The sequence below is a fragment of the Equus przewalskii genome, chromosome 26 (assembly GCF_037783145.1).
Source record: "Equus przewalskii isolate Varuska chromosome 26, EquPr2, whole genome shotgun sequence".
Lineage (NCBI taxonomy): Eukaryota > Metazoa > Chordata > Mammalia > Perissodactyla > Equidae > Equus > Equus przewalskii.
The window spans coordinates 37,919,018-37,946,497 of NC_091856.1; the positions used below are offsets into that span (position 1 = coordinate 37,919,018).

At 53.8% G+C, this 27,480-nt stretch overlaps 1 protein-coding gene across 1 annotated transcript; it reads left to right on the forward strand.

Annotated features, from left to right (window-relative positions):
• The first annotated feature begins 2,936 nt into the window (after positions 1-2,936).
• UBAC1 (UBA domain containing 1) lies at positions 2,937-27,480 on the forward strand. Its single transcript, XM_008534663.2, has 10 exons — positions 2,937-3,318; positions 8,005-8,125; positions 9,046-9,119; positions 13,544-13,651; positions 15,027-15,129; positions 15,500-15,608; positions 16,323-16,548; positions 20,862-20,948; positions 21,708-21,846; positions 26,869-27,480. Exons 1-10 carry the CDS (start codon positions 3,181-3,183, stop codon positions 26,982-26,984), a joined length of 1,221 nt encoding a protein of 406 aa, XP_008532885.2. The 5' UTR covers positions 2,937-3,180; the 3' UTR covers positions 26,985-27,480.

Genomic DNA, 27,480 nt, shown 5'->3' on the forward strand with positions numbered 1-27,480 from the left:
TGGGGCAGCTTGCCAGCTCCTCCTGCATTCCCGGGGGTGGAGGGAGGTCGGAGGAGGACTGTCGCTGACTGGCCTCTGCCCTGAGGAGAGCTGCCATGATGGGAGACTGCTTATTTACATCTGGTCTCCTCGGAAACACGCTGCAAGGACGTCCAGTCTGCAGGGGTCTACTCTGGCTATGCGGTTGGCCGTTAGAGGGGTGGGCAATGCACCATGTGCCGCGTGGTGGCCCAGAGAAGGCGCAACCAGGGTGGTCTTCCTGGAGAAGGAGGCCTTGAGCTCTAGGGAACAGGCTATGTTCGCACAGGCAGCCATAAGTCAGTGGGGAATCTTAGCGGATGGAGAGCGCTGGGCTGGGCACACAAGACGAGGCGAGGCCAAGGCCAGGCTTGACTGACAAGGCTGATAAAGGAACAGGGAGCTGCTTTCAGATTCAGACAGCTTATTACTGACATAGCGAAGGGAAGGGGGCTCCTGGGCCCTCGGCCCACATACCAAGAAGGACAACACTGGAACAACTGAGGCCGATGATGCCAACAGGATCTGGGACACTCCGAGGAGCCCCTTCTAGATGATTCTACCATTGGGGCTGCACCTGCCCACATCCGACCCCTGAAGTCATGCTCTCTGAGAGGATGAGTGGCTTTTCCAGTTCTCCCACGGTTTTCATTTTCTCCTTTTTGAAATCCCCGCTTTGAACTTCACAGGGCCATGCTCTTAGAACTTTCTGGTACTATTTTTCCTCAGATTTCTCCATGGGCTCCTCTGTGTAAAGGGGGTGGAGGGTGGGCAGCACCATAGTTCCAGCCACAGCTGATGTGGTGACAGCTGCCCAGTCTTTGTCTCTAGCCCAGGCCTCTCTCCTGGACTTCAGCCCTGGGCTTTCCACCGCCTCCCGGCCACGTCCACTCGGATGCCCCCTGCACCCCCAGGTCACACGTACAGGGCTGAGCTCAGCACCTTTCCCAGCCCATCTTCTCCTCCACCTCCTGTCCTCTTCCTTCAGGTGGTGGCACTGCCGTGTGCCCTGCCACCCAAGCTGGAGGGGTTCATGTCATCCTTGATTTTGTTCTCATTTACACCTGCCCTCGGTCAGAGGCGTTCCCAAACCCGCTCGCTTCCCGCCTCACCTGCCTCTGTCTTCACTCAGGCAGGAGCTCCTTGACTTTCTCCTGCTTCCGGGCTGGCTCGGGTCCTCCTCCCTCCCCAGGCACGGCCAGTCACCGCCGCGAGCACCGCAGCTCCCCGTGGCCCCACAACCAAGTCCAGGTGCTCTACTGGGGCTTCCTCTGACCCGGCTCCACTCGGCCCCTCCCTCCTCTCCTCCCTTCCTTTCCACCCCTCCCCTCTCCCCTCTTCTCTCCTCTCCCTTCTCTCCCTTCCTCTTCCCTCCCTTCTCTCCTCTCCTTTCTCTCCCCTCTCTCCTCCTTCCCCCTCCCCTCCCGACTCTGTCCAGCAGCACTTCACATGCTGCTCCATCCTTTCCCACATCCTTTGCTCCCTTTTTCTTATTTTTTTTTACAGATTTTACTTTTTTCCTTTTTCTCCCCAAAGGCCCCTGGTACATAGTTGTATATTCTTCGTTGTGGGTCCTTCTAGTTGTGGCATGTGGGACGCTGCCTCAGCGTGGTTTGATGAGCAGTGCCATGTCCACGCCCAGGATTCGAACCAACGACACACTGGGCCGCCTGCAGCGGAGCACGTGAACTTAACCACTCGGTCACGGGGCCAGCCCCTGCTCCCATTTCTAACTCCTCCTCAGCCCTCCTGTGTCATTGTGTCCCATAGGCCTCCCTGGTACTACCCCCTCCCGGCCCTGCTGGCCCGGGTTCTCCTGCCCTGTGAGATCACATCGGCTCAACAGTCAGCACTTCCATCTCCTGCATGAGAACCCCCATTCTCAGGACCAGCCTGAATTGTTACTATGTTTTCAGTGAGTAGCCCAGGGTCTGGCCCATGGAGGCAATTAGTGAACTCAAGACCGGACAAACTGAATTCGGACATGATTGGAATGATCATGGAGGAAAATGAGGACATGTTTACAAAACGGTGTGGAGAGCGGCCTGTGGGTGGGAGACGCTGGCACCACCTCCTCATGCAGATGCCCAGCCTCGAGAACAGGAACCGCCTGTAACCACCTCTGCTCAGCAAAGCTTTTAGGAATGAACGAAACTCGGGAGTGCGGTCAGTCACCAGGTCTCGGTCCTGCCCCAACAGCAGCATTCATAGTCGCCACCCCTACAGGAGAGGGGTGCATGGCATCTCACGGGACAGCTTCCTTCCTTCCAGGTGCCCACCAGCTCCCCTAAGTGTCCTTCATCAGTTCTGCAGCCCGAGTGCTGGTCCCACCCCACTTGTCTCTGATAGCGAGGCTTGGGGTGCCGGGGAGAACCCGCATTTCTACCAGGGTCCCAGGGGCTGCTGCTGCGGCTGGTCTGGGGACCGCACTTTGAGAAACTGCTCCAGAGCAGCGCAGCCCAAAGGAAACACAATAGCAGCCACATATACAATTAAACATTTCTAGCGGCCACTTCATTAAAAGGTAAAAACAAACAGGTGAAGTCAATTTCATTATATTTTACTTAATACTCCCAAATACATAATACACATTTACAATACACCCAAACAATTATTTCAACATGTAATCAATATAAAAATCTTATTGGGATATTTTACATTCTTTTTTCCTGCTAACCCTGAGGGATTCGGTGTGTATTTACACTGAGCGCCCATCCCAAAACGACTAGCAGGTCAACGGTCCCGCGTGGCTAGTCGCCCCCAGGTGCCAACAGCGGCAGGAAGGGAACAACCAGAGAACTACATCTCCCGGCATGCTCCGGTCGCGCCCTGTGACGCACTTTCTGCGCCGCGGCGGGAGCGAGGCGGCAGGGGAGGAACCACATCTCCCGGCATGCCTCGGGCGCGCCCTGGGACGCACTTCCGGCGCGGCGGCGACAGCGCGCCCCCGGCGGCTCGGCGGCGGCACCAGGCGACCGCTCAGGCCGCGGCGAGTGACGGGCGGCCGGCCGACGGGGCCGGGGCGGGGCGGCGGCGGCCAGCGAGGGAGAGCGCGGGCGGCCTGGCCCCGCCCCCGCCCCGCCCGCCTGCCCGCCCGCCCCGGTGACCTTCACGGCCCGGGCGGCGGGCGCAGGCCCTGGCGGCGGCGGCGGCGGCGGCGCGATGTTCGTGCAGGAGGAGAAGATCTTCGCGGGCAAGGTGCTGCGGCTGCACATCTGTGCGTTCGACGGCGCCGAGTGGCTGGAGGAGGTGACCGAGGACAGCACGGTGGAGCAGCTCAAGGAGCGCTGCCTCAAGCACGTAAGGCCGGCCGCGCCCCGGCCTCCGTCACCCCCGTCCGTCCGTCCCTCCGCCGGGGCCGGGCAGCGCCTCCCGCCCGTCTCCCACCACCCCTGCCCGACCCCAGCGCTCCTGGACGCTGCTCCCCGCGCCACCTCCCGGCCGACCACTTTGCACGCCGTCCTCTCCTTCAACTTCCACGGCCGCCCTGGGGGGAGGGCGGATCGGGAAACTGAGGCTCGGAGAGGCGAAGCCGCCGCGGGGAGCGAGGCCTCCTGGTGTTCCCCTGCTTGTGTGTACCGGCTGTTGGGGGTGAGGTTCTGGGTTTTTCAGCAGGCCCCCGAATGCCCGCGGGAGAAGGTCCCTTCCTTCACCTTTCCCTGCACAGCCGGCGTCGGAGCTGTCTCCTGCCGGCGGGCGTGTGGGCCGACACGGGCTCTGGCCCTGGGCCTCTTAGCTGGAATCCCTTAAGACAGTGCCGCTGCGGGCCGTCCCGGCGCCCCTGCTAGCCCGCCCGCGGCCTCGAAACTGACTCAGTGGGTAGGTCCAGGAGAGGGGCTCCTCCTGAGAGAGCCACTGTTTAAAGTCTATTCACGTGAAATACTCCTCCTAGAGTTAGTTCTTTAGGTCGCTGATTTTTGGAACTAGTTCTTGATGGCTTCATCTCTGTAACCTCTCGACTCTGTAAGGCGGGCTAAAACTTCTGTCTGGCTGCCTCCAGCTGCCTAAGGAAGCTCTGTACTTGGCATGATGTGCTGTTTCCTTGTCAGAGTTTAGGTTAGAGGAGGCCACAGTCCTTTAGTGCGATGTTATATGTTTAGTGTGATAAATTAGCTATCTGTATTTGTGATAAGGTGTGCTGTTAAAATAAACCTAAGTGTGCTCTCCAAGGATAAACTTCCAGTTACAGTAACTACCCACAAATCCTTCTGAGTCACTTTTGTGAGTATGGTTCCATGGAGTTGTTGTGTAGCTGTCCGGGGTCCGGGGCTGGCCAGAGAGCGATCTGATTGTGAGAGCTGGCCCCCTTCTGGAACAGCAGGATGTGAATACCAGTGCTGCCTTGGCCTCAGTGATACACCAAGGAGGAGGGGGCCCTGGGCTCACACACTGGAGGAGCAGCTGTGTTTTGGCCACTTTTGTTTTCCTCTGACCTAGGTGGTGTGATTTTGCCGTCTGGAAGGCGGGGGCTCTGTGGGCGTGTCGACTGAGAGCCAGGCACTGCAGCTTGTCTAGTTGTCGCATGTTGTTTAAAAACCTGCCTGAGATTCCGTGTTCTCCCCTCCCCAGGGCGGGAGTTCCTGAGGGCTGGGTTTGTATCCACACATCCAGGGCCAGGCTTGTAGTGGGGTCAAAACTAACGTGTGGGTTAACAGAATAGATGGGTTGCTGATTCAGAGCTACATGGACGTGGCATGTCATCTGCTGAGGCGAGCAGGGAGAAGTCAGTGGGTAAATTAGTGTAGTATTTAGATTAACTCACTAATAGTATGGATTTACATGACTATCATAATATTATTTTATGAAGAGGAAGAGGAAGTGAGAACTGTTTGATTGATCCGCAGATGCTTGCTAATGAATTTTGGGAGCACTGGAGGTTCATTAGGCAGCCAGTTTTGGTGTGATGCTAATTATTGTGTTCCCGATATTTATTATTCCAGTCAGTATTAAGATGTATCATTTGGGAACTTTGGGTGCATTATCCTACTTTAAATTGAGATTTTATTCCACTCTGCAGTCTCTCCAGGTGTAGAGGATCCGATCAGCAGGGGACTTTCACACCCAAAAAGCTGACATAAATTATGGGACTTGGGAACCAGAAGTCATCAGAAAGTATTCCCGCCTCGGCGCCCATGCCATTCTGTAGGCAGAGTGCGCTTCCACTTGAGCTGGCAGAATGCGTTACTTAGGAAAGAGAATTCTCAAGTTGGGTGCTTGAATGTCACCCTGGAAACCAGTCCCTGCTGCAGACGGTGCGGCCTGCGTGGATGTCTGAGCTTGTTCCTCCTCCGCAGGCTCCCCTGATGTGTGCTAAGCTGGCTTTGTTTTTTCCTTCGTCTTTCCCCTCTACCTTGAGGGGACAATGTGGGGTTCTTTCCTCCCCAGTACTCCTGGGAGTGGATTACTTTCTTAAAGGGGGTTTTATTATCATGACTCCTAAAGAAGTGGGTTGCCTTTGTTGCCTGGCCTTTTGGTTTTATGCGGATTGGGGTCGCCATGGTGGTCTCCAGCCCCTGTTGCCCGGGAGTGGGAATGGGCGGAGTCAACCGTCTTGTATAAGAGGAGGTTAATGAGCTTAAGAAAGTTACACCTGTGATGCGGTGGGGTGGTTTCTGTATGGTGCGAGTTCATGAAATGGCCAGATGGAACATGATACCTGCCAGGTGGCTCTTAACATTTCTTAGGTCATGTGAAGGCGTGTCTTCAGATGACAGATTCCATTGAGTGTAAGAGGACCCACTGCTGCGCGTCTCTGGGAGGAGGCGGGCTTGGGCGGGGTCAGAGGCTCCCTGCTCTGGCGCTGGGCCTCGTTGGGCTTGTTGCTGCCACCCCCAGCATGGTGAGAACAGAGTCGAGCGAAGTCGTCCTGCAGTGGGGTGACTCATGCTTGGGTTCTGCTCCTGGCACCCAGTCGACACGCCTCGGAGTTCAGTGTTTTTAGGAAGCGGTATTGTGTTTCATAGACTGTATCCTGAGCTTGGCAGATCAGCTAGCCTGCCAATGTCAGAGTTAGAAGCAGCGCAGCAGTATTCTGGGAGCAGAGCCAGAGTCGGATTCAGGGGATACGGGGGTGGCGTTTCTCTGCTCCGTCCTGAGTGGTGACAGTGAACCTTACGTTGGCTGAATTCCACCTTCCCGCCACCCCCAGCCTCACCAGTTTTGTGGGCATGTCTGACGACCCCTGAAAGCTTCATGATCTTCTTTTCCTGTTTTCAGTGTTAGATTACCGAAAATTCTACTTACTCTTAAAATGCAAGTGTTGAGAGGTGAGGTGAAGTACATACTTAGATCTTTCCTTCTTTTCTGGTATGCAGTGTGTGTGCTGCGTATCTTTGAGTCTCCATGGTGGCGGAGGGAGGTGGTGAGGAATCCGCCAGTGGGGCCTGCCGAGCTGCTCGAGAGGGAGTCCTGCTTGACCCAAGGAAGGCCGCGAGGACCCTGACGCTGGGGCCTTGCGGTGGGCACGTCCTGAGTGTTGCCACAGCCTCCCTCGCGCCTGGCTGGTGCTGCCACCCACAGGTGTCGAGAGAGCACCCAGGGAGCTGTTGGCCAGGCTGCTGCATTCCTGGTCCTCACTTGACTCCACCATCTGATATCGTCGGGGAGTCAGCAGGAGCCAGGGGACAGTTACGGCTCTCCTCTGAGTTGTGGGGTTTTCAGCCCGGGCTATAGAAGCATCTGTGGATTCTACCGAGGTGTTCAGGTGTGACCCCACTCCCCTCACCCCCAGATTCTGGCTCAGGGGGAGGGGCCACAGTTGATTAGGTGGGTGCCCTTGTCTGGTGTGCTGTGTATGTGGGGTTGTGCACACCGTAGGTGCTGAAGCGGACAGCAGGGTGAAGACAGGTGAGCATGCACAGCGCATGAACGAGCCGGCACAGTGTGCTCCCCTGACTCTTCACCACCTGGGGTGTCAGCATTTGCTCGCTCTTCACAAAATGGTAAGCTGCTTGGCGATCAGAAAGCCTCGTGCAAGCAAAGGAAGGCAGAACCCGTCATCCAGTGACATGCACGTAGCCACAGCATTGTGCATGTTTTGTGTTGTTTTGCAGACAACCCTGATTGAAATGATGATCAGTGTCTGTAGTTCGCCTGCGATCTTTAGATGTTGACGACAGGGTTGGCTGGGGTCTATGGGGCCTCTGCTCGGGCTCCCTTCTGGAGTTGGAAGTCAGTAGCCGTTGAGGTGGGTGCCCCTGGGGTCGGGGAGAGCAGCCACGAGGAGCGTGCGTGTGTTGGGGAGTGCGCCGCTGGTTCCGTCCTGCCCTCTACTGCCTCGCACGCCTTTCACACGTGGCTGAGGACGCGGTGCCCGTCCCCGGTCTGGAGTTTCTAGGGCCCCGGTCAGTGAGGCACAACTGTGTGCCAGTCGCTCCCCCTTGAGCTCCCAGGAGGGGAGCCAGTGGCATCTGGAGCTGGCTTTGGGGTCTCTGTGACCGTCGCTTGGTGGGCAGGGGGTTGAGCTGAGGCTAGTTGTGTCTTCTTGGGGTCTGTGGACGTTTGAATGGTCAGGCCCCTGTTTCTTGCTCTTTTTGGCCCAGCCTTCTCGCTTTGCTTATTTCTCAGCTCCGTTTCATGTGTCTGTGGAAGGAAGAAAAACAAGTGCAGAAATCACATCTAGATCTTTAGATTTTTGGGAAACAACGGGCCTGGTCTTTTCATTTTTAAATTGCTCTCCAGGCCTTTCCAGGCGAGGAAAGCGATTCAGGTTGCACAGTTGCAGCAGGGTATTTTATGTCAGAGCTGTGACCCTGTCCATGAGTGCTTAGTGGGTTGGGGGACAGATCGCCGCCCTCGGGGATCGGTGTTGTGCATGTCGTTTGGCTTCCACCGTCTACAGGGATTCTTTGATGTCATCTATGCCTTAATTTCTTAGCTAGTAAGAAAAAGCAGTAAATTCCTGGTGTGGCCTGGGTGTCAGGTTTTATATTATTAGTGTTACAGTTCATTTATTTCCTGTCTTGAAATAAATGGTTTTTCCCCTAGTGTGCTCACGGGAGTTTAGAAGACCCCAAGAGTGTGACCCATCACAAATTAATCCATGCTGCGTCTGAGAGGGTGCTGAGTGACTCCAAGACCATCCTGGAGGAGTGCATTCAAGACAAAGGTAAGGGCCCCCGGGCAGCGGTGGGGGCCGGTGCGGGGCTGGGCCAAGAGGCGGAGGTGCCTCCATGTGGACGCCCGTGTTCTGGGCTGGGTCTGAGTGAGAAAAGTGGCTTGGCTGAAATGGTTTCGTTTTCCTGTGTTAAATAAAGTGCACATATGGATTACTCCTGGAAAACAGCAGAAACTGAAATTGAGCAAGCAGCATCCATCTGAGAATCCAAACGTGAACTTTATTCTTAATTGTGTTTTGGAGTGAAACCAAGGCCTCCAGAGCCACTGCGGGTTTTGTTTGTGGGCTGGAGAGCCCAGTTGTGGTGCTGCTTTCGGATGCCCTCGACATGCTTACTGTCCGCACATTCCTTTAGTCACGTAGCATTTTATGTCTGGAGGTGCTTGGGGAGAAAACCTTGGTTTTCTACAAGTCATTCAAAGGACAATTTTAATTCTGGGATTCCCTTAAATAATATTTTGAAAATATTGGAAGTAGTGTGTACAGACCTCTGTTGAGTGTGAGGGTCAAGCTGAGAACAAGGTGGAGCTCACCAGCACTGTGGACTGTGGTGTCACCACACCCCAGGTGTTCAGCTCTGAGGGTGAAGACCAAACTCCAACCTCACAGACTTTCAGAAATGAGAACGTTTTGCAAGATTTCCACCAGTTCTTTGCACAGTTGTCAGGGCTGGGCTGTGTCTGCCTCCTGGGCCACCAGTCACCTCTGGTGACCCACAGCCAGGTCCTTGCAGGCTTGGGAGCCCCTGTACGTGAGCAGGGGCATGCAGACATGAAGACTGAGAGAAGGGTAGGCTTGTGTGGGAGGCACTGGGGGACCCTTGTTTCTCTGCCCGGGTCACGTAGCATCCTTTATGCCATTTTATGGAGGTGAGATGGTACCCAGCTTCATAGACATACTTTTTTCCCTAGATGTCTTGTTGTTGATAAAGAAACGTGCTCCAACTCCACTTCCTAAGATGGCTGATGTCTCCGCAGAAGAAAAGGTAAGTGTCAGAGTTTGGCACTGGTCATCTTTGTTAGTGACAGCCTTCCACGTTAATTAAGGCTGTTAAGAAGAGGCGTCTGTCTCCTGGTTCACAGACCCAGCATGGTCCCGTAGTTACAGGAGAGAGGGTTTCTGGGGGTTTCACTTGAGGCTGAGCCCCTTGACCACCGCCCATCCTGGCTGCTGGGTGAGCGTCCGGCACACACAGAAGCCTCGCTCTGCTTTCCCAGCTGCAGAGGAGAGAGCCGGCACGTTCACGAGGGAGGGTTTAACTCTCAAGCTGCCGTCCCCCTCTCCTCAAGCAAGTCCTGACAGAACGAGGTCAGAAACTTGATCAAGACCACCCCAGGAAACCAGGAAGATGCCTGCAGAGGGGTGACGGAGGGCACTCTGCGCCTCGCCTGGAGCGTCGCCCTCACTGAGTAATTCCCAGGGAGGCCGGGTTGCCTGTCCCATCTGGCTCTTCGGGACAGAGTTGGATGTCCCCTGGAGTTTGCGTTTGTCTGCGTTTTCCCACGGATGTAGGTGCCGTAGGGAAACCGTGTGCTTTGTTGTTTGTTTAATGGCTACCCCAGAAGCCCGGCTCCAGAAAGCTTGGTCTGGAAGGCTCAGTGCACAGTGCAGGGTTTGTCTGTGAGTGGCCTCGCTCTTCTCTTGCGCCAGATCTCGTGCCTGTGCCCAGGTGCAGACCAGCGTTACTGTTTTAAAGGGGCAGCCACATTAATTTCAGTTTTTTCTTTGCTTATCTCAAGGGGGAAGAGTTTCTTGCTCATGCTTTGAAATGCTAGGAAGAGCATTCACCCCAGAGAAAACAGGCCAAACTCTGGCCCTGGGCCATGGGCCTGATGGTGGAACGAGCTATTTTAGGGTCTTCTCTGGGACAAGTGGCATGGGAGGAGTGCCTTTGGGCTTGGTTGCCTTCTTATCTGTGGCCACACCTGGCCACAGCACGGGCACGCACGCGGGCAAGCTGCTCACCCAATCTCCAGCAGCCAGATCTGGGCCTGAGTCAGGCCGCTTCTGAGAACTGCGGGCGGGCGGATCGTAGCTCTCAAGTTACAGTTATATAAATGGTGGTCCCCTCCATCACTGTGGCTCCTTAACTTGCAGGGTGCTGCAGGCTTCACTTGGCTGCTCACCTTTTCTCTGTACGTATTTGCAAAATGAAACATTGTGAGATGTTAATGCCTGTTTTTGTGAATTATTATTATTATTTTGGTGAGGAAGATTGGCCCTGAGCTAACATCTGTTGCCAATCATCCTCTTTTTGCTTGAGGAAGATTGTTGCTGAGCCAACATCTGTGCCCATCTCCCTCTATTGTATGTGGGATGCTGCCACAGCATGGGTTAATGAGGAGTGTATAGGTCTGCGCCCAGGGTCTGAACCTGTGAACCCTGGGCAGCTGAAGCGGAGGGCGCAAACTTCACCGCTGTGCCACCAGGCCGGCCCCAAATTATTATTAATTTTTAAGTGAAAGTAACACATTTATTGAAAAACGCAAATAAAACTACAAATTTTTTAATAAAAATGAGTAGCCTCCTATCCCACCTGAGTAATGCCCCATAAAGGCGACCTTGCATAGCTCTTTTCCCTGTTTCTTCAGTAATCCTCCCTCTGATCTCTAAACAACACGCATATATTGTTATTTCTTGGATTATCCGTGTCAGACTCTGTCGGCTTCCTGATGATCTGGGCACAGCCCCTCCCCCAGCCCTCCCACCCTCTCTCCCCGCATGACTGTTAGATCGTGATGTTGGTTGAAGAAGATGTCAGAGTTACCATTACTATCATTTTGTGAGTGTTTTTGGCTGTGAGGAAAGTGTACTAAAATCATCTATCTTTGTTTCATACAAGTTTCTTTTTCTTGGAGTCAGTAATTGCCTCATTGTTTTGTTTTCAATAGGCTTATTGCTCATTTTTTCAAATTTTTCACCAGAATTGATAAATCCCTCTGGAAATGGGGTCACATGTACGAGGCCGCCTTCCCCTTCCTGCTTTCCTGGAGGCGTCCCTCCAGTTCCTCCGGCGCGTGCCTCTGCTTCTGTTGCCTCCAGGCCTGTTGCTCAGTGTGGGCTTCCCTGCCCCTCTCCTGGGGTGGAACCTTCTAAATCTTCTAAGTCTGTGTACATTTCCTGTTGCTGCCTGACATGTTATCACAGACTTTCCGGCTTAAACAGCCCTCAGCCTGCAGGTCTGTCGGCTGCAGTGTGTGGGCTCAGCTGGCCCTGCACTTGGGGTTTCCAGAGTTGAGATCAAGGTCTGTGTTGCTCTCTGGAGACGCTGGGGGTCTGCCTCGGGCCCCTCAGGTGGTCAGCAGAGCCCCATTCCTGCACTTGAAGGGCAGAGGGCCTGTTTTCTTGTTGGCTGCTCCTGGAGGCCACCACTTTCCTTGTCACACGGTCCCCTGCGTCTTCAGAACCAGCACCAGGATTTCTCCCGTGTTGGATCTCTCTAGCCCGAAAGAGCCCCATCCTTTGTAAGAGTTCACTTGATTGAGTCAGGCCTCCCGAGGTGTCCTTTCGTAAAGTTGGCTGTGCCCTATGACACGATCTAAGTGCAGAGGGCAGTCTGCCCTGCTCAGGACCCGGGGACTGTCACGGGCGGGGGCTTGGGGCACTGCTCCCTCCTGCAGAATGGAGTGTCTTGCCTTACTTGTCTCCCTGGTTTGGGGGAGCCTGCCTTCCTCCAGCACCTAGGAGGGGAGGTAGCTCTGGAGGCCGCGCATTCCAGCGTTCAGTGTCTGTGCGTGAGCGTTAGCTGTGTGCTGTGCGTGACGAAGGCGTTGGTCCCCATCTCCGTGGCTTCCCCAGGGTCGGCTCGTTCCCCTTGCCCTGTCCGTGGTCTGTTTCCTCTTCCCCTCCCCCTGGGATCTTTCGGGGTCCCCTGGTGCTCTTTAGAGTTCGGGGTTCTGCAGTTTGCCTTGATGCAGGTCTTCCCTTCACGGTGAAGTCACATGTTTTGGTTCTGGAAGTTTTTCTGGATTGTTCTTGGATAATTTCCTCCCCTCGTTTTCTCTTTTCTCTTTCTGGGACTCCTGTTCGTTGGATGTGGGGCTGCTTTCTGAGAGATTTTCTTGACTTTATCTTCAGACTGTTCTGCAGCCTTTTTCATCTGGCTATAATATTTTTAAGTTTCCCAACTGGATCTCTGTTCTCAGATGCTCTTCGTAGCATCCTGTTGCCTGAGTGTGGCGAAGCCGTGTGGTCTGGTGTTTGACCATTCTTCTCTCCCTGCATGTCTCTCCTGTCCGTGCCTCTTTATTTTTTTTATAAAAGATTTTATTGTTTTCCTTTTTCTCTCCAAAGCCCCCCGGTACATAGTTGTATATTCTTCATTGTGGGTCCTTCCAGTTGTGGCATGTGGGACGCTGCCTCAGCGTGGTCTGATGAGCAGTGCCATGTCCGTGCCCAGGATTCGAACCAACGAAACACTGGGCCGCCTGCAGCAGAGCGCACGAACTTAACCACTCGGCCACGGGGCCAGCCCCTGTGCCTCTTTATTTTGATCGCTGCCTCTTGTGGGGAGGCCTTCCTCACCCCCCTGGTGCTCCTTGGCTGTCTGTCCCCGTCAGAGGCACGGGACGCTCACTGGCCACTCTCTGAGCCTGGGGGGTTGTGCCTGTTGGTGGCTTCACTGTAGGGCCCCTCCCGCCCCTTGGCTGCATCTCTCCTGCCCCTTGTCCTTAGCTCAGTGGCACATGGCTGCATCTTGTTGCCAAGAGTCAGATGATGCCTCCTTCTGTCGCTGAGCCTGGGGTCCCTAGCTCATGGCTTCTCGATTTTGCTTTCTCCCAGGTGGTTGCCAGCTGAGCAGGGTGGTGGAACACCATTGTCGGTGCCTACAACTCACTCCTGTCCCAGTGCCGCTGACACCTCCCCCGCCCAGGGGCTGTGGAGAGGCCTGGCCTGGCTGCTCCGCACACTCCTGGCCATGGCACTCATGGCTCTGCTGAGCCCGTCTGTTTTCTGTCTCTAAGAGTTGGTTGCTATCTTTCCTGGTTTTGTCTCCTCCCGCATTCTTCTTGTTCTCGGGAGTTCTACCAATGTTATCCCTTTACTGTCCTGTCAGGCAGGTTCCAGAAGGAGCAAAAGGTGAGCACCTGTTTCCAGCTGGGCTTACCTGCCGGCCGGTGTGGCTCCCCTGAAGTCAGCCTCAGCCCTGCCCAGCTGCATGCCCATGTGATGCCCGTCGTCTCCCCGTCCTGCACTGCCACACTCTCGTTACGGCAGGCATCACGTCCAGTCTCCTGTCCCTGAGGGAGGCGTGCACAGAACCCTCCCAGCTCGCCCAGGGGTGGACCGCTCCAACTCCTGGAGGACACGGAATCTCCCTGGGTAGAGTTCTGTTTACTCAGTGTACATAACCCTGCCTCTCATTGCTCTTACGTTCATTTCTGACTTTCTTGTTCCTTTTCTGTGTAGAAAAAACAAGACCAGAAAGCCCCCGACAGAGATGCTATCCTCCAAGCCACCGCCAACCTGCCCTCCTACAACATGGACCGGGCCGCGGTCCAGACCAGCACGAGAGACGTGAGTGCTCGGCCGCAGGGCCACAGGTGTGCCGTTGCAGCTGCAGGGCCTGTGCGGTTCCTGAGAAGCACGTGGGGAGCTGAGGGAGGCATGCAGGCCCCGGGTCCTATGTGCAGCTTTCCTGCAAACCAACATTATTTTGAAATAAGTTTAAAAAAGACATCTGAAGGCAGGGCTGAAAGGTAGATGCTATTGGGAAAATGGTAGAGCTTTGCCCTGAGTTTAGCTAGAAACGCGGGCTCAGAGTGACTTTGGATTGGGATGTTCTGAGTTAACAGAGCAGCTTGTTTCCAGGCTCTGGGGGCCAGTCCAGGACTTGGGGAGCCCACGCCACACAGGCTGGGGGAGAAGGGCCATCTCCCCCTGCTTGATGCCGTCTAATCGGAGAGCTTTGCCACAGCCCCGCCTTTTAGCCACAGGCCGCTCTCAGGGTCTCTTCCAGAGAGTTCTGTAGTGACCAGGGCATAGAACTCTGGCACAGGTGCCTCCCTGGCCTGTAGTGTTTGCCTCGATGTGGCGTCTCCCACAGGAGGTCTGAGGCTTGTTGTGGGAGAGGGGACAATTGGTCCCCATTCTCGGCCCTGGTGCTGGGAGCCAGTCTGTGGCGGTTTCTGATGCCTTCCCGGCAGCCTCTCTTTCTGTTGAGAAGATGAACTGGCTGCAGCAGACTCTTCCCGCCAGCCATCCTTGCAGACAGACGAGAATTTGAGACCTGTGTCTCTGGAGCCCACCGAATCAGTCTGCTTTTCTCCAGCGGAGCCAAAGAACGGCTCTTCGCTTGCTTTGCTGCCAGTGGGCCAGATGCTTTCTTCGTTGGATAAAGGGCTGAGCGATGTCCCCAGATGTTTTTTTCTCTGTCGCTAGCCAGGAGCCTGTGTGCGCAGTGCACCTGTGCCAACAGGAGCCTCTCTCCTTCCTGCCCTCTTTCCAGGCCCCTCCTGAGACGTAGTGTTTCTCTTCCAGTCTAATCCCTCTTCTTCCTCTGCTGATCTTGACATTCTTTCTTTTTTTTGAGGAAGATTAGCCCTGAGCTAACTGCTGCTAATCCTTCTCTTTTTGCTGAGGAAGACTGGCCCTGAGCTAACATCCATGCCCATCTTCTTCTACTTTATATGTGGGATGCCTGCCACAGCATGGCTTGACAAGCCGTGCCATGGCTGTGCCTGGGTTTCGAACCGGCGAACCCCAGGCCGCCGAAGCGCAACATGCGCACTTAACTGCTGTGCCACTGGGCTGGCCCCAACATTCTTGAATGAAAAGCAACGTAGTTTTGACTCACAGGTCTGGAGTTTTAGGACGGGGAGTGTAGTTACAGATCCAAGTGGATTTGTTGGGCATTGGAGAAATGAGATCCTGTTTTTTTCTTTCACTGCAGTTCCAGACAGAACTCCGGAAAATCTTGGTGTCTCTCATTGAGGTGGCACAAAAGTTGTTAGCGCTGAACCCCGACGCAGTCGAATTGTTTAAGAAGGCAAATGGTAAGAGCGAGCCCCAGGTAGATTGCATGCCCTGCGTGCGGCCCCGCTGCTCGCCCTGCCTCAGAGCGCGTCAGCTCCCGCCTGCAGCTCCCCGCCCCCAGGGCCCTCAGCAGTGAACCTGGAGAAGTTCCGAGTTCTCTGTGTTTCTGCTTTCAGTTGACGTGGGGTCAGTGCACTGCTTATACCGTTATTCCTTGTTTATATGTGTGAGAGCTGATGGTTGTGTCTCAGGTTTTCTGAGGTTTAAGAGAACTGTCACGAATGTTTGGTGCTCAGGCAAAGTGTTTGAGCTCCAAGGGGGCCCAGGGAAGCACCCCTCCAGCGGGCCAGGCCTGCCTGGGGCCCTCACGGCTGCACGTCTCGCCCGCAGCCATGCTGGATGAAGACGAGGACGAGCGAGTGGATGAGGCAGCTCTGCGGCAGCTCACCGAGATGGGCTTTCCCGAGAACAGAGCTGTGAAGGCCCTGCGGCTGAACCAGTACGTCCGGGGCCACCTTCCCTTGCCGCAGATGCTGGGGGGCTTAGTCTTGTGGGGCTCCCCCATCGGGGACATCTTTCCACCTCAAACTCATGATCGAATCGTTTGTGACATGTGTGAGTTTTTAAAGGGGCACCTGAAGTGCACGTCCTGGAAGTCACTCATTTGGGCACCTCAGAGTGTCCAGGACAGTTTGAAGTCGCTCCACTCTTACTGGGAACTGACATGTAGTGATTGTTCTGTAAATCCTCATCGGGCTGTCGTTTTATGGGAATGCAAATGGAAGGCTTTTCGTGGCAGGGACACTGGTGACCCCGGGGTACGTGTGGTGTCACTTTCAGTAGTCTCCTGCAGGTTCTTATTTTTAGTACTTGCCTCCGCGTCTGCGTTCAGATCTAAAATAAATGACCTGCAAACCAAGGATGGTCATTGGGCTCTTATTTTTGGCTTCAGACCTGCGCTCTCACGTGCACCCCATGGGTTGGGTTCCCTTTACTTCGTCGGTGGGTTTCTGTGTTCCGGCCAGGGTCTTGGGGTGGTTTGGGGCAAGGGCCAGAGCTTCAGGCCCACCCATATTAAGATGCTCATTACAAGGGGTCACCAGCTAACGCTGGAAAGTTGTTAGAATCTGAGAGGCTTTCCTTGGACGTCGAGGAATAAAAGACCCTTGTTAGTCGGCCTGGGAGTTGGAAAGTGCCTCTCCTTACCTTTCAGCATGTCGGTACCTCAAGCTATGGAGTGGCTAATCGAGCACGCGGAGGACCCGACCATAGACGCACCTCTTCCAGGCCAAGCCTCGTCAGGAGGGGCGGGGGCCGAGGCTGAGGCGGCGTCCGAGGCTGCTGCTGGGACTAGCACGGGAGACGAGGAGCCCAGAGATGAGCTGACGGAAATCTTTAAGAAGATACGGAGGAAAAGGGAGTTTCGGGCTGACTCTCGGGTATGTGTTCCTGGACCTGGATCCAGCCAGGTAGAGTTGCCGTTTCTAGAACCTCTTGAGGCCACACTGTACAGAGGACGCTCGGGCCCTGTCCCCGACCACAAACTGAGCGGGCCCCGCCCTGGAGAACGTAAAGCTGAGTGAGGAGTTTATAGTCAGGCCTGGGGGGCAGACTTGAGTTCCCAGGTTCAGTTTTAACTTATCCTCACTTGAATTCAGGCGGCTGTATTTTCCTGTGAATAATTAGGTGACAGGTCTGTCATCTCCTGAAAAACTCGCATTAGGTTCCTGTCGGTGTTACAGCAGTCTTTGAGCTGCGGGGTTGATTGGGTGCCGCCCACGGCCTGGAGGATCAGGCGCTGTGTGGGGTTGCCTTGGGAATGGGGGAGGCTGGTCAGGCTGCTCACCATCCTGTAACTGTGACATCTGGGCTGAAGGACCGAGGGTGCAGGGCATCCCTGGCTGAGCTTGGCCAGCTGACATTTGTGCAGACTGTTATGGCCGCCTCTCTGTTGTCAGATCATTTTTGATGTTTTTGCATCTTCGTAGTCTTTCTTCACCGCTCTGTTCTTTTATTAGGGTTTTCATTTCTTCTCGGGCACTTTTCATCATTTTAAGTGTGCTACATTTTCTTTCAGATAGTAGATCTGTGAGCTCCCAGTGTTAGGGCTTGGATTCCCTGTGTTCTCCTTCTGCTTGTGGCCTGGTTTTCTCTGGTGTGATGCTCCATCGTGGGCTTACCTGTGGCTTGTGTTTCCACGGGGACCGCGTGTGGCCGGGTTGTGGGGTACCCATCTCGGATGATTCTGAGCTTGCTTCTGCAGGGTTGAACGGGACCTCCAGCCAGGGGCTGGTTTTCATGCTAACCGTCCTGGCAGGGCTCCTGGCCATGCATGAAGTGTAGCTCCACGGCGCTGGGCTTGATCTTCCCTGCACAGAGGCAGTGCTTTTTCCAGCTCCTCTTCTCTCCGGGGGTGCACACTTTTTCAGAGTCCTAATGTTGAGCTCTAGCTCGCCAGCTTGTGTGGACCTAAGGTCCATGTCCTGTCAGTGTGTGGACGTTAGATCCCAACCCCAGGCCCTGATAATGCCTCCTGCCCCTCCCAGGGCACACCCTCTTATCGGGCTGGTTTGCTGTGCCTTTTTATTTCTGTCGCTTGGGCATTTAACTTTCTTAGGGATTCAGCTATGCTTTTAAAAATATTTCTGTTTTATTTTAGTCTAGTGTTTCTAGGTCTGGAGGGAAGTGTGTCTCATTAATCTTAGTCTCCCAGGGAGCCAAATCCATGTCTGGTACTGGAACCCTGGGTGGGACCCCTGTGCTGTGCCGTCAGTCCCTGTGCTCCCTTATTGGGTCCTGAGTGGTCCCATTAGTCTCCGTGCTCCCTTATGGGGTCCTGAGTGGTCCCGTCAGGCCCTGTGCTCCCTTAGTGGGTCCTGAGTGGTCCCGTTAGTCCCTGTGCTCCCTTATGGGGTCCTGAGTGGTCCTGTTAGTCCCTGTGCTCCCTTATGGGGTCCTGAGTGGTCCCGTTAGTCCCTGTGCTCCCTTATGGGGTCCTGAGTGGTCCTGTTAGTCCCTGTGCTCCCTTATGGAGTCCTGAGTGGTCCCGTTAGGCCCTGTGCTCCCTTATGGGGCCCTGAGTGGTCCCGTCAGGCCCTGTGCTCCCTTATGGGGTCCTGAGTGGTCCCGTTAGTCCCTGTGCTCCCTTATGGGGTCCTGAGTGGTGCTGTCAGGCCCCGTGTTCCCTTATTGGGTCCTGAGTGGTCCCGTTAGTCCCTGTGCCCCCTTATGGGGTCCTGAGTGGTCCTGTCAGGCCCCGTGTTCCCTTATGGGGTCCTGAGTGGTCCCGTTAGTCCCTGTGCTCCCTTATGGGGTCCTGAGTGGTCCAGACAGGCCCTGTGTTCCCTTATTGGGTCCTGAGTGGTCCCGTTAGTCCCTGTGCTCCCTTATGGGGTCCTGAGTGGTCCCGTCAGTCCTTGTGCTCCCTTATGGGGTCCTGAGTGGTCCCGTCAGGCCCCGTGTTCCCTTATGGGGTCCTGAGTGGTCCAGACAGGCCCTGTGCTCCCTTACAGGTCCTGAGAAGTCCTGTCAGTCTCCGTGCTCCCTTATGAGGTCCTGAGTGGTCCCCTCAGACCTCTACTCCCTTATGGGGTCCTGAGTGGTCCACTCAGGCCCCGTGCTCCCTTGTGGGGTCCTGTGTCATTCCATCAGGCCCCTACTCCCTTATGGGGTCCTATGTGGTCCTATCAGGGCCCTGCTCCCTTATGGGGTCCTGTTTGTCCCATCAGGCCCCTGCTCCCTTCTGAGGTCCTGCGTGGTCCTATCAGGCTGCTGCTGGTTAGTTCGTGGTTTTTGTTGCTTCTGAGCCCTTTCTGTACAGGTGCAGTTGGTCACAGTCTTCATGTGCTCAATTAACCAAGATATGTGTCTATCACCCTTTACTTCTTCCCCCCGCCCCGCCGAGGAAGATTAGCCCTGAGCTAACCGCTGTCAATCCTCCTCTTTTTGCTGAGGAAGACTGGCCCTGAGCTAACATCCGTGCCCATCTTCCTCTACTTTATATGTGGGATGCCCACCACAGCATGGCCTGCCATGTGGGGCCTTGTCTGCACCCGGGATCCGAACAGGCGAACCCTGGGCCGCCGAAGCAGAACGTGCTTACTTAACCACTGCACCAGGCTGGCCCCTGCCCTTTACTTCTTTGTGGCAGAAACGTCCTGTAGATGTCTTGTCTTAAAACAATGGTTATAAAAGGTTGTGGAGCCCTTGGGGCCAGGACATCAGCCCTCCTCCCCTCTGATCCTGGACCAGTGAGGAGAATAGTCCCATGAAGATTGAGATGTTTCTTGGTTCCTGGGAAGGGCAAAGCTTGGACTTGAGACTCAGACAGACTTTTTGCTGCCCCCTGTCCTCCCCCCGCCCCTTACCAGCTGTGGACAGGACAAGGAACATGCAGTGTGCAGAGCTGGCAGAGCCCTTGGTCTTGCAGCTGTGAGTGTGAGGACCCGCCCGGTGCTGCCCATGAGAAGGTCTTTCCTCAAAGACTGGGAAGGAGGGCAGGGGGAGTGTCCCCGGGCATCATCCTTTGGAGGAATTGAGGCATCATTTCCTGGGCCGAGATAGAAATGAGGAGAGAGGAGAGTTTTTATTGAAATTAACAGAAAAGGCCACCCTCTTCTTGAATTTAGCAGTAGGTCCTAGTGCTCTTAGCAGCTCTGGTATCAAACCACCGCCTGATAGGTTCTTTTCCCAGCATGCCCTGATGGAGTCGGAGTTAGGCAGTGGCCTAGGAACGCAGAGGGAAGAGGGCGTGAGCAGACAGTACTGACCCGTCAACTCGCTGGACCATTTGGCACCAGTTAAGCGTCTTTCCTGATTACCACCCCCAGCTGCCTGCCTTTTCTCTTGGCTTCTCTTTGAAACATCTGACAGTCCAGTCCAGACTGATGGCAGAGTGAAAGTGGACGTCCTGCAGAGGTCCTGCAGAGGTGCAGTGTCTTGTCGGACCAGAGGGTGCTTGGGGAGCTGGGCGCGTCACTGTGCAGCACCGACACCCGAGGGTCTGTCAGGCTTAGACCGGTCAACAACGCTGAGACGTCAGAAAGAAGGAGACGTTAGGGACTTCAAAAGCGTGATTTGACCCTCAAAGAATTAAGAGAAGCCTGAAAATTTGATGAAACCTTTACCCTTTTTTGCAAAATTGACCCTTTTAAAGATTGTATGATAAAAGTCAAGAATAAAGGGTATATTATCTAGTTATATGATTTTTGTCCTGAAAATGTGCACCCCACCCCCAAACATTGAACATTGGGTCATTGTTCCCTCCAGGAATTAGCTTAAATTTTATTAAATATAAGATGTTTAAAATTAATTTTAGTTTTTTTTAAGATAAAACCTGAAGAAAATCTTCATCTTTCACAAATTACTATGACATCTTTGTCTCACTTCGGTTGGAGTTGAGCTGCAGTGAGTCTGGCCTCCCCCTAGCCTCTTGGTGAGCGAGCCTCTCAGCTCCCGTCTGCGGCTCCTGGCCATGGCCACCTGCGACCCTGACACCTCCTGGTCTTGCCAAGTGCAGGCCGGCCCTCCGCCTCCCTGGCTTTAGTCCCTCTGTTCAGAAAACCAAGAAGTGTTCAGTGAAGCTGTAAGGACGCAGAGTTTGAAATAGAAGATCCTGTGATGTTATTTTAAATCGCCCTCTGCTGAGATGCTGTCCGGTAAACGCGGCTGAGCTCCAGAGGGCCTGGCTGCTCGGATCTGCTGCCGTGCTCGCAGTGAGCAGCATTAAACGGTCTGCGCGCTTCTCCTTTAGGCTGTCATTTCCCTGATGGAGATGGGATTCGACGAAAAGGAGGTGATAGATGCCCTCAGAGTGAACAACAACCAGCAGACCGCCGCCGTGAGTAGCCGTCCGTCCCGGTCCCACTCTCGCCGCCTCGGTGGGCGGGCCCTGAGTCCCGGCGTCTGCCGCCTGCCAGGTGCAGTCGGTTATCCCCGCTTCCAAGTGAAGTAGCAGGGTAGATAAAATTCTTTAAATACTGAGAAAGTGCTGGGTTTTGCCTTTCTGAAAAAGTACATATTCCATGAGTGAGAGTGTAATTTGTTTACTTTGTTCAGTTAATCCTAAGATTGACTCCCATTCTGTGCACACGCCAGCTGTGGGCGGAGTGCAGCTGGCCAGGGCCTTGGTGGGCCGACGGCACATCCACCTGGGGGTGGTAGAGTCGATGGCCCACGTGAACGAGACAGATACGAGGTGTCTGTGTGCTAGACATTTCCGGACTCACTGAGTGGCCATAGCAGGAGCTCAGTCATGCCCAGGGTTGCTTCCCGGAACAAAGTTCCAGTGCATTTCTTAATTCTCCTCCCAACATTCTGCGCCATCATGCAGGCCCCATTCAGTGAGTGGAGAAGTTGCAGCCATTAAATTGAATCACTGTGGTGCCAGGACCTGCTAGAAAACCAGGTCAGCACTTCCTCCCCTGTGCTGGCCTGTTCTAACCTGCGCAGACCTGGGTCCAGCGGGTCTGTTCTGATGTTAAGGTCCCTTAAGTTCGAGCAGCCCTGAGGCTGACCAGGAGTGCTCAGCCTCCCTGTCTGATGTTGATGGTGGGTCCCGGGAGGAACTAATGGCCGTCTGTTGCTCCTGCATTTGCAGTGCGAGTGGCTGCTGGGAGACCGGAAGCCCTCTCCCGAGGAGCTGGACAAGGGCATCGACCCCGACAGCCCTCTCTTTCAAGCTATCCTGGATAACCCAGTTGTGCAGCTGGGGCTGACCAACCCTAAGACGTTACTAGGTACGTGCCTTCTTTACGCTTACTCATGGGTGGGCCGCGCCCTCACACGCAGATGTCTGAGTGATGTCGCTGTCGGCGTGCCTCGTAGCTCTCCCCACCTGCACTGCAGCATCCTCCAGGGTGCCTCCTGCCTGAGTCACAGTTGGGCCCGGAGATCAGGCTCTGCTTGTGCTCTGACAGCCTCCTGTGCGGATGACTCCATACGAGCTTTGTAAAACCAGTTATAGTGGCTTATCCAGGCCTGGGAGAGTGTAGACAGCACCCAGCAGGCTAGGACCCTCTGAGAAGCTGGGGTTGACTTTTGCTTTTGCTATTTGTAAGGGGCTTCTTTGGTGTTTGTTTTGACTGTGAAATATAACATACATATAAAAGTGTTTATTATTTTTGTAACCTTAAAGAATCATCGTAAAACCGGGGCCAACCCCGTGGCCGAGTGGTTAAGTTTGCACACTCCGCTTCAGGCCCAGGGTTTCGCCAGTTGGAATCCTGGGCACAGACATGGCACCGCTCATCAAGCTATGCTGAGGTGGCGTCCCACACACCACAACTAGAAGGACCCACAACTAAAAATACACAACTATGTACCTGGGGGCTTTGGGGAGAAAAAGGAAAATTAAATCTTGAAAAAAAAAAAAAGAATAAAACTAATCACCATGGGTCTACCATTCAGCTTAAAAAAGCCTAGAGCATTCCAGGCCCTCTGGGGCCTCCGGGCGTCTTCCTCCCTCCAGAGACTGGGCCTGAGTGTTTATTATGCCTTTCTCTCCCTGGGGTGTTGCTGCCTGTGTCCGTGTCCCCAGACGACCTGTCATTGGTTCTTGCCTCCGTCTAAGTGGACGGAGTGTGGGAAGGACCTCGCTGAGTCTCGCCAAGTGCCTGCACCACGACTGGCTCTGCTCTGTTGCCCGGCGGCACCGCCTCGTGGCTTCCTCAGTGCAGCGCTGCTCTGGGTGTCCCGCGCCATCCTGGTGCACACAGGAGGGTCTCCAGGCCGTGACTTGGGGCCAGGCTGGCAGGGACCCCGGGCATGTGCCTGCTGAGCCTCTTCTGCCCAAGGGCTGCACCCGTCCCCCAGCAGCACTCGGTGCTCCTTCCCCCCCCCCCCCGGGAGCAGTGGCCCCGACATCAGGTGGGGCACTGCCCCCTGGCAGGCACTGGTGTTTCTGGTGTTTGCCATTTCACTCATCTTTAAGGCTCAGCCCCTTCCAGAAGTTTCAACCCCTCATAGACCCTCAGCTCTGAAAGGCCTCCTCATCTGCTGGCCTCTTGTCTGTTGACTTGTTTTTTCTCATTCCTTGAGAATGTTCTTCAGGTGCACCACACACTGATCCCTTATCAGTTGTTTGTGTCTCGGATGTTGCTTTTCAGTCTCTGGTTTCTTTATGGACTCACTTCGATGAATAGAAGTCCCTTATTTTGATGTGGTTGAATCTATCTGTTTCATTTATGACATAAATCCCTAAAAGAAAACCCTCGATCCCAAGGTCAGGAAGACATTCACCTTTATTTTTTTCTAGAAGTTTTAAAGTTTTGCTTTTCTTGTTAAGTCTGTAATCTACCTGGAAGTGTGTGTGTGGTGTCAGGGGGAGAATTTTTCTCTTTGTACTGAATTCTGAGCTTGGGTGACGTGTCTTACTGGGAGTTGATGTCCGTCCTTCGTTGCCAGGCGCTTAGCGTCCCTTCTGCCTGAAAGCGCAGCCTGTCTCTCCTGCTCCTGTGGACCCCAGGACGCTAGTACATGCTGCCCGGGCTGTCCACAGGCTCTTCCAGGGGCTTTCTTTAATACTTTACCACTGAGATTGCCATTTGCTGTAGGGTTTTTTAAAAAAAATTTTTGAAGATATATTTGGTCAGATTAAGGAAGTTCCCTTTTTCCTCCAGTTTAGAAGCTACGGTTTTTCATCATGAAAGGGTGGTTAGTTCTACTGATTGCTTTTTCCCTCGCTCTGGGGATTGTTGTGTGGCTGTACATTTGCTGAGGTTGAGCCCTTCCCGCATTTCTGAAACAAACACATGGGGGGAATGGCGCCTGGGCTGCACTTGGCGGGCGACACCATGCCTGCAGCAGCACAGCAGGCCCTCACGCTTGGGGCGCAGGGCGAGGGGCTCTCACCAGCCGAGTCCTCTCCTGCAGGCCCTGCCCCGCTCGGGCCTGGCACTCGGCCTCCCTGTAGTGGAGAATCATGACCTGTGGGTGCGGAGGTTGACTCCTGCTGGGGCTCTCTCCAGCTTGTGTTCAGACGTTTCTGATAGGGTTTTTTTAGTGACCCTTATCGTTTTAGATGAAGTAAAATATTTGTATAGGAAATTTGGAAAATGCAGGAAAGAATGAGGCAGAAAGCAGAAGTCTCCTCTGATCCCCTCCTTGGTGGGTTTCCTCCTGAGGGTCTGTGTGTAATGGTGCCCCCACACCACAGTCCAGTTCTTTTCACGTCACGTCTGATGTGTCTTCTCCTGTCTTTGCTGCTTTAACAAGAGCTTTCCACGGGTGCAGGTATGTGATTCTGTAGCCAGGCTGCAACTGGTTAACAATACTGTTCCTCTGTTTCTGGTCACTTAAATTGGTTTTCAGTTTGTGGCTTTTGGACCTACTGCTGCAGTAAACCATTTTTGTGCCTGCTTCTTTGGCTGCAGATCATATTTCCTAAGGATAAATAGCTGGGAGTCAAATGACCGAGTCAGCGTGGAACGTTTTATACTCTTGATAATGAGCATCTCGGTGGCCTGCTCTCATGTGTGTCTGCTGCCAGGGCCTCTGTCCTCTGCGCGCTCTCCCGCAGCCTGCACCACACAGACCTGGGGGCGTCCGCTGTGCTCCTCTGTCCAGTCACCTCCAGGACACGCCTGTGGGCTGGCTGCGTCTCCTTTCACGTCTTGTCTGTGGTCTGTTTTTCACTGGTGTATTAATCTTGGAGCTCTGCTAATAACTCTTTGTGTGTTAAGAATATCTGCCCTTTGTCACACGTTGCAGACTTTTATTTGCCCTTTTGTTTTGTGTGGCCTTTGTTTCTAATTCACAAGCCAAGACGTGCAGAAGAAAGTCCTCTTCGGGTAAATATTCGTCTGTGCAGTTTTTCATATTTAACTGCTTTTCTCGTCTTTTTGTTCAGCTCTTCTCCTTCTGGAGTTTATTGTGCTGTTTGCTGGCGAAAGTGGACATGGGCTCCCGGCACCTTTCTGGAACAGCCCTTCTGGAAGGTCACTAAGCCCATGCTGCTGCCACACTTTGTGTTCCGTTGTGTTATGTGCCCAGCTGTCTTTCTGGGTTCTCTTTCTGATGTTGCAAACTAGTTGTCAGAGGGCTTTACCCGGGAGGACCCCGTGATTGCTTAAGGATGGGAGGCTTGCCAGGTCGTCAGCGTGGGACCCTGAGTAGCCATGAGCTCCTTGAGGAAATGCTTCCATGAAGCCTGGAAACTGGGGCCACTGTCACTGACGTGACTGAGGCTGTGCTGCTGGGACAAGGTCTGGTGTTGCCTCTGCTTCGCAGGGCACGTGGCCCTGTGTCGGCTTGCCCGTTGTGCCAGCCAGCATTTGGCTTGTAGAGCCTTCTGCTAGGAGGCACCTCTGTGTGCTGGGGAAACAATTTTGTAAAACTGTCTAGAAAGTCAAAGTTTTCGTTTTAAAGAACTGCTCGGTTACGTTTTTAATAGGCTAGGTTTTTTTTTTAACTTTTTATTAAGATTATGATAGTTTACAACCTTGTGAAATTTCAGTTGTACATTATTGTTAGTCATGTTGTAGGTGCACCACTTCACCCTTCGTGCCCTCCCCCCACCCCCCTTTTCCCTGGTAGCCACCAATCAGTTCTCTGTCTCTATGTTTAACTTCCACCTATGAGTAGAGTCATACAGAGTTCATCTTTCTCTATCTGGCTTATTTCACTTAACATAATACCCTTAAGGTCCATCCATGTTGTTGTGAATGGGACGATTTTATCCTTTTTATGGCTGAGTAGTATTCCATTGTATATATATACACCATATTTTCTTTATCCAATCATCAGTTGATGGGCACTTAGGTTGCTTCCACGTCTTGGCTATTGTAAATAATGCTGCAATGAACATAAGAGTGCATGGGACTTTTGGGATTGCTGATTTCAGGTTCTTTGGATAGATACCCAGTAGTGGGATGGCTGGGTCATAAGGTATTTCTATTTTTAATTTTTTGAGAAATCTCCGTACTGTTTTCCATAGTGGCTGCACCAGTTTGCATTCCCACCAGCAGTGTATGAGGGTTCCTTTTTCTCCACAACCTCTCCAACATTTGTCACTTTTTGTTTTGGTTATTTTTGCCATTCCAGCAGGTGTAAGGTGATACCTTAGTATAGTTTTGATTTGCATTTCTGTGATGATTAGTGATGATGAGCATCTTTTCATGGGTCTATTGGCCATCCGTATATCTTCTTTGGAGAAATGTCTGTTCATGTCCCCTGCCCATTTTTTGATCGGGTTGTTTGATTTTTTGTTGTTGAGCTGTGTGTGTTCTTTATATATTATGGAGATTAACCCTTTGTTGGATAAATAACTTGTAAATATTTTTTCCCAACTAGTGGCTTGTTTTTTTGTTTCAATCCTGTTTTCCCTTGCCTTGAAGAAATGGGCTAGTTTTTTTTTAAGGGTCTTTGCCTTAAGATTTGATTTTTCCAATTAGACGTTACTCAATTTGCAGGTGTCTTCAGACTTAGGTCTTTCTGCATCAGACTGTGCGTGAGGGAGCACTGGAAGTGGGATTACTGACCACAAGCTGCGACTGTTTGAAGATTCCTCACAGCAGTTGCCAGATTGCTTTCCAGAGTCAGTGAACACACAGCCGTGTCACCCCTGTCAGAACTCAAGACACTACCTTCGGGTTTCAGATGCTGATTTGATAAGGAGATCAGGCGCTGTTGGCTGGTTGCGTGGAGGGACTTCTGCGTGGCCATTTTTGTGAAGCGGCTGTTGGACAGGAAAGGCCCTCTGAGGCGCTGCTTTGGGCTTGCGTGGGAGCTGCCCTCACCCCGCTTTGCTCTCTTCTCCGCAGCGTTTGAAGACATGCTTGAGAACCCGCTGAGCAGCACCCAGTGGATGAACGACCCGGAGACGGGCCCCGTCCTGCTGCAGATCTCCAGGATCTTCCAGACCCTCAACCGCGCGTAGGCCGGCCCGCGCTCGCTCTGCTCCGCTGCTCCGGCAGCCTGCCCGGGCGGGGCGGGGGCGGGTTCCGGGAGGCCCCTTCTTCCTTCTCAGCCAAGTCGTGGGAAGAGCCTGAAGACCCCTTGGTTCTGCTGGGCTGGGGAGGGGAGAAGGGTCAGGCCGGAGGGGACCCCACCCTCAGAGCCCCGGCCCAGATGGTCAGGGTGCCCGCTGTTCTCGTGCTTTGATCTTACTGCTTAAAAGCGCCGGCTGACGGCAGTGTGCAAGGCTGCCTGTCCGGCCTCTGCCAGTGTTTACAAACCAGGGGGCCGCCGCCCTCCGCAGCGTCGCTTTGGGCCTTGACTGCTGCTGGGATTGACCCGCAGGCGTTGCTTGGAGAGTCCGCTTGCTGTTTGAGAGAAGGCATGTTTTAACCCAAAGTGTTAATGTCACGCGTACTAATTTAAGTAGAGGAATTCACAGATGACTTTTCTTTAATAAATCAATCCCCTTTTTCCTA

Excerpts from the sequence above, each read along its gene's own strand:
- UBAC1 (XM_008534663.2), top strand. The coding sequence starts at position 3,181 with ATGTTCGTGCAGGAGGAGAAGATCTTCGCGGGCAAGGTGCTGCGGCTG. Across the intron at positions 20,949-21,707 it reads ACAACCAGCAGACCGCCGCC|TGCGAGTGGCTGCTGGGAGA; the intron begins GTGAGTAGCCGT and ends CTGCATTTGCAG. Across the intron at positions 21,847-26,868 it reads CAACCCTAAGACGTTACTAG|CGTTTGAAGACATGCTTGAG; the intron begins GTACGTGCCTTC and ends TCTTCTCCGCAG.